This window comes from Diabrotica undecimpunctata, unplaced genomic scaffold (assembly GCF_040954645.1).
Source record: "Diabrotica undecimpunctata isolate CICGRU unplaced genomic scaffold, icDiaUnde3 ctg00000988.1, whole genome shotgun sequence".
NCBI classification, from domain to species: Eukaryota; Metazoa; Arthropoda; class Insecta; order Coleoptera; family Chrysomelidae; genus Diabrotica; species Diabrotica undecimpunctata.
Genome location: NW_027313118.1, coordinates 16880 through 23572, shown reverse-complemented (window position 1 = coordinate 23572; position 6693 = coordinate 16880). Strand labels below are relative to the sequence as shown.

The 6693-nt window shown below is 35.1% G+C and overlaps 1 protein-coding gene across 1 annotated transcript; it reads left to right on the top strand.

Annotated features, from left to right (window-relative positions):
• Nucleotides 1-1715: 1715 nt before the first annotated feature.
• On the top strand, nucleotides 1716-4981 carry LOC140431818 (cytochrome P450 4C1-like; the record flags this gene model as incomplete). The annotated part of the gene is made up of 3 exons (XM_072519696.1): nucleotides 1716-1880; nucleotides 2601-2780; nucleotides 4572-4981. Coding segments are annotated over 3 exons (521 nt in total), but the record flags the coding sequence as incomplete, so codon positions are not given.
• Between the last annotated feature and the right edge of the window lie 1712 nt (nucleotides 4982-6693).

Sequence of the window (6693 nt, the reverse complement as noted above, 5' to 3'; positions counted from 1 at the left end):
CGCGCTATCTCAGAGTCTCTCAGTGGGAACAGATAAAATATGTGACCTAGTCTTGGAAGACGACAAAATCAAAGGCGTGCAATCCTGCAAATATTTGGGGGTCATTTTCAACAAGAAGGGAAATAGCGCAGATGAAATCAGGGAAAGAATTAACAAGAGCAGAGCAGCGACCCGTGCCTTAAACTCTCTTCTCTGGCAATGAACAATTCGACGAGAAACCAAAAAACACATTTACGGTAGTATAGTCCAAAGTATTACACTTTACGGTTCGGAAGTATGGGACGTCACCAAAGCTAATAGAAACAAACTTATGACGACAGAAATGGATTATCTGAGACGAAGCTGCGGTAGATCGAAACTGGAGAGAGTTAGAAACGAACAAATAAAAAACGAAATGAAAATGGAGAGAAATATCAATGATGACATAGAAAGAAAACAATTAATCTGGTTCGGACATGTTAAAAGAATGCCAGAGTACAGATGGCCTAGGAGAGTACTGGAATGGATCCCTCCTAAAAGAAGAAAGAAAGGACGACCACGGAGAAGTTGGCGCAACGATATTGATGAAGCAATGGCGGCAAGAGACTTAGAAGAGGCAACTGCATATGACAGAAAAATATGGAAATTGGGGACGGAGAAGCGGCGACAGCCGTAATAAATCCGTTATTATAAATATTGCTACATCGTAAGCAAAGAAAGCTATTAGTATTATTAGTCTCTGGTATATCGGCTATTTAGAGTGAGAAAAGCAGCTGCCCTAGAACACTACCCTGCGGTACTCCGGAGGTAATAGAACAGAGGTTGAATTGTTGAAATAGTTTCTGGATAGTCCTATTTTTCCTTTGTAAAGCAGACCTCTGTACCAGACTTAGTCAAACGCTTGTGAGATATCTAGAAATACAGCGTTGCAGTATTTCTTTTCTTCAAGATTTTGTGATATTTCATTAACCATTCAATGGACTTGTTGGGTAGTGAAGTGATTTTCCCGAAAACCAAACTGATGTTTTGGAAGTAATGTTAAGAATTCATGATCTGATTCAATCTTTCAAAAACTTTGCTTACGGTTGGGAGTAGGCTGATGGGTCGATAAGGTGTTACTTCTTTGGGCTCTTTTCCTGGCTTAAGAATCATAATGACTTCAACAATTTTCCATATTTTTGGAAAGTATGGTAAGCTTAGCATGCAGTTAAATATAACTGTTAGCAAAGAAATGGTCTTGCGAAGAAGTTCTTATGCCGAGATATAAATTCTTGTGCCGTGATTAAGCATATTCTGGGATCTTTCGTGAGTTGAGTTTATTTATTTCTTTCTTGACTTCTATAGGAGTATAACTTTTAATTGAGAGCAACATTTGATATGCTGCGCTATTAGTTCTTTCACTTCATCACCAGGGTCTGCTGGCTCTATTTGAAATACGTTTGTAAGATGTTCAGCAAAGACGTCCACTTTTTCTTTGTTGGAACATGCCCATTCGCCATTTGGTTAACGGATGGGAGAGATAGTTGTGTATGTGGTTTTAAGCTTCTTAATCGCCGTCCATAACGTCTGGTCATTTAAAATAAAGTTTTTATTGTAATGTTCGAAGGTTTCATTGTTTCAGGCTTTGATGGCTACTCCTAAGTTGCTTACGTAGAACAAGAACTGAAATAATTTTTTGCTACTTAATAAAGTGTTTTTTTATGAACGTCGATAATATATTTCTACATTATTTTTAGGAAAAGTTTACGAAGAAGCAGTAGCAGTCCTTGGACAGGACGGTGGAGTGACAGATTCCAATTTGTCATTGTTGAAATACACAGAAAGAGTTATCAAAGAAACGTTGCGGCTGTTCCCACCTGCACTTATATTTAGCAGATTAGTAACGAAAGATTTAGATCTCGGTAAGTTTTTAAATATTTAAAATGTACTATAAAACATTAAATATTTTCTTATATCTTATTTTTAACATTGTAGAACATTCGAGGATGTCATCTTTCTTGTGTATAGACAAATTATGACAGTATTCCAGTTGCTAGAAAAAGCTTTCTCTGTCCATATCCTCATCTGTATGAAGACATTTATTGAGGTCTTCTTTGAAATTCTTAAACAGTTCTTCTAGCATATTGTCAGTGTCAGTGTGACATATTGTTTGATAGCTTATTCATTACTTTATTTACATCGGCTAGTGAAAATGGTATCTCTTGCTGTTTTCTTTTTCTATTTATGCTTCACTTTCTCAGTTTAGAAGTTCACTAAAGTGTTGTCTTCATCGGAATGATATTTTTTTGTTGATTGTAATGAGATAGCCATTTCTCTTTTTGAATTGTGTTTTTCTTGGTTGGTATTGATTTATCTTATCTGTTGCTCCATACTTATTATTTCCTGCGCTGCCGATTAAATTACATCTATTATTTTGTTTCACCTTTCGTTTATATTGGCAGGTACATTTTGAAGGAGTTCTGTTGTCCGTCTATCCAAGTAAGCTGAAGTACTTACTAGGATCTCTGGTATAGTGGTACATGCTGTTAAATGTATTTTTTTAGTTATCTATAAAACGCAGAAGAAATCCTCAATTCTAGATGAACAGCTTTTATCTAAATTTCAGTTTTTTCCTTTTTTAGGTGATGTTGTTCTACCTGAAGGTAGTTCTGCAACTATAATGCCTCTATTTGTCCAGCGAAACTCTGACTATTGGCATGAACCACTTAAGTTTGATCCTGACCGTTTTTTACCAGAAAAACTTAGTACGAGACATCCATGTACTTTTATCCCATTTTCATTTGGCCCTAGAAATTGTATAGGTAAGTATTTGTATGTAAAAAAAAATTATTTAAAAATTCCTTTATTCCTTTATAAAATATATAATATTCAAAACCCTATCGGGCTACATCACAAAACGTTTTCAAAATAACTATTCCATCATCAGTGCCATTTGGATTTACATGTTTGAAGAGACTAAATATATGGGTAAAAATCATTTAAATGATGTTAAATGAACTTTAAGTTACATTTTTTGACTTTATAAACTAAGATGTTTAAGTTACAACAAGAATAGAGAATATGGCAACATAAGATTCCACTGGAGGTTGCTAGTTCTAAGACAAAGAGTCTACGAGGATTTGTTGATGTTGATAGACATCATAGACATCAACATGAAGATCAAAAATGAAGACAGCAGCCTTGCCTCTTCTTCTTTATGTACCGTCTTCTACCGAAGGTTGGCGACCATCAAACGATAGGTTTCTCTGTTTTGTGTCGTATGTATTATGTTTGCAGCATCTGGTATTTGAAACCATTCTTTCAAGTTTCTCAGCCAGGATTTCTTCTTTCTGCCCAAACCTCTTCTACCTTCAATCTTGCCTTTCACGATAAGCTGTAGCAGACTATACTTATCATTACGAAACACATGGCCCAAGTATGACGCTTTCCTCCTTTTAACAGTTGTTAACAATTCCATCTCTTTACCCATTCGTCTTAATACCTCTGTGTTGGTCACTCTATCTGTCCAAGGTATTCTCAGTATGCGTCGATACAGCAACATTTCTAGAGCCGCTAACTTCTTTATAGTTGCTGCTGTTAACGTCCACCCTTCAACTCCGTAAAGTAGCGTAGAGAGTACGTAGCATTTCGTGGCTCGCCATCGGAGGTTAACTCTTAGGTGGCGGTTGCTTAAGAGCTTTCTCATTTTGATGAATTTGGATCTTGCTATTTCAATTCGGATCTTAATCTCTACGCGTGGATCCCATTTATCATTTACTGTATATCCCAGATATTTAAATTGGTGTACTCTTTTAATACGTTCGGCTTCAATATTCAGGTCGATATGTTGAATGTTCTTTTTACTGATCACCATAAATTTAGTTTTCTTTCTATCGATCTTCAGTCCAAATTGGTTGCCAGTTGTATTTACTCTATTTAGCACGATCTATAAATCTTCGATGTTATCGGCCAGTATAACAGTATCATCTGCATATCGAAAATTACTTATTGGTACGCCATTAATCTTGATGCCCTCGTTGTACTCTTCCAGTGCCTCTAGAAATATTTGTTCCGTGTACAGGTTGAAAAGCAATTTCGAAAGAATACACCTCTGTCTAACCCCACTCGAAATGGTTACGTTTTCACTCACCAGCCTTGCCGCATGTTTTTTTTTCTGGAAGCTGTCTGCCATGAACCAGTTGCCACAAGTTTGGATAATAGCAAGGATCTGGGATTGGTAGAGAGTTTAAGAGCTGTAGAGGAGTATTTAACAGCTCAATATCTTGGAAATAATATTCCTAGTTCTATTGCACACAGACTCCTATTCTACTAGATGAATGGGTTCGCAAGTACTCATCAAGGAGTTATGGTTTATTCGTCACAAAAAAAACGAAATCAAATTATGTGTACATACCTATGTCTTTACTTTTAGGATACTTAAAACACTGGATACTTAAGTTATTAGATGAATGGATATAAAGGGCTTGTAATTGAATAGTTTTTTGAATATTTTGTGCTTTTATTCAGCTCATGACTTTATACTCCTGTTAATTTTTTTTCAATCCAAATATAAAGATACGTCGTTACTCCGATTTATATAATTTTATTTTTAGGCCATCAATTTGGAATGATGAGTTTAAAAACGGTTATAGCGATAACAGTCCGACAATTTCATGTACTTACGGGCTACAAAACTGTAGAAGATATTGATTTGACATTTGGGCCGGTATTCTCGTTTGCTCTAGGCGATAAAATCAGATTTGAAAGAAGAATAGAAAAGGAAAAATAACCTTAAAAAAATTAAACTTAAGTTTTAGCATTTCGTTTCTCATAGAAAGCGTCAACAATAATGTTTAAATACCAAATAAATACTACCTAAAAAAGTTTAAAAGTTTGGAAAATAAATTTTTGGTACAAAGAATGAGTTTATTTTTTAGTGTATTTTATTTTAAATTAAATACACTTTTTTTATAGGTTTTATAATTTATATTATATCCTTTCATAATTAAAGTAATTATCTGGACTTATTGCTTTGTTATGATTATGGTTAGTTGGAAACATTGCCGCAATCTCCACCAATTGTTTGGGAAAAGCTTATTGAACTCCTTTCCTCAGAGGGTACAGTACCAAATATTTTGGGATTATGAAACTAATAAATATTTTCCTTCGATTTTACTAAGCAGATCTTAAGGCGATGATTTCGAATGTGTTTGGTTTTATCAAGTGGTACTTAGAGAAGAATAAAGAGTAATTGATTGATATAGCACAATTAATAACAAGATAATATTTTACAAAGCAACTGTTACGAATAAAACAGTTTGTTTTACAGAATTGCTTATTTATATACCGAGGTTTGAATATCGCGCGAAATAGTTAAACTGATACACTGTTCACTGCATTTCGGAGAAAGATCGTAACACACACTTGGGCCAGCAACTTTATAAATAAGCTTAGAAAATACCACTTAACAACAAAACAAGAATCATTAAGAAACTTGGACTATAGGGCCATGTTATTTGACCCTATAGGACTATAACCACGACGATAGCGAAATTAACGGCACTGAAAAACCAAAATACTTGGCATTCTTAATTTAAAACAATAGAATTACTGAGCAAGAGTCATCCAGTAGATTAGCGCAGACAAAAACATTAAACAAATAAAGAAGATACTATGGGATAGATAGATTACCAGAAATACAAATATCATACAAAAAAAGAAGATGTAGAGTAATACAACTGGATGGTATTAGAAATGAGGAGATAAAAAGAATAATGACAGTAGAACAAGACATACTAAGCTTTTTCTCCTTAAGAATGAGTAACCAGTCATGTCCTTTATTTGGTTGGACCATCGTACTAGACATCTTCAACTGGATACGCGCTATCTCAGAGTATCTTCAACTATTATTCGCTTCATGCATCTTCTTCTAGTTTTATGTCCAAAATATGTCAGTATATTTTGGTTGATAGTTGTGATGAATCTAGTTTTTATATTAAGTTCTGCTAGAATTAAGTTATTTGTGCGATGAGCGATCCATGGTATGCGCAACATTCTACGGTAGATCCACATTTTAAATGTCATTTGTATGCTTTGAATCAGCTTTTTTATTGTCCAAGTTTCTGAAGCATAGATGACGATAGGAATTATCACTGTTAGAACAAGGCGTAATAGTGTGTTTTTTGTAGTCAGTGTACTTCCAAATTTTTGTCAGTTTGGCTGTTGCCAATCTGGTCATTGTGATGCGTCGACGGATCTCGTCCTCGCATTCTCCACTGTTAGTAATAGCACAGCCTAAGTAATTAAAAAATCAACATTTTGAAAACGAAATATATGGTCATTAGCAGAAACCCTCAGAAAACCCGATAATATGCATAGGTGACGATCGCATAAAATGCGTGAAAACTTTTAAATACCTTGGCACCACAATCAATGACCAATCGGATCCACAACAAGAGATAAAAACCCGAATACAAATGGCAAGACAAGCTTTTGTGAAATTCAGACCGCTCCTATGTAATCAAAACCTAAATTTCGAAATACGCTACAGAATGGTCAAGTGCTACATATGGTCTATCTTGCTTTATGGCATGGAAACGTGGACTTAAAAAAAAACATCTATCAACAAACTTGAAGCATTTGAAATGTGGTCATTAAGAAGAATGATGCGCATACCTTGGGTGGATAGAGTTCGAAACGATGACGTCCTTAAGAGAGCCGGCGTGGAAAGAGAAC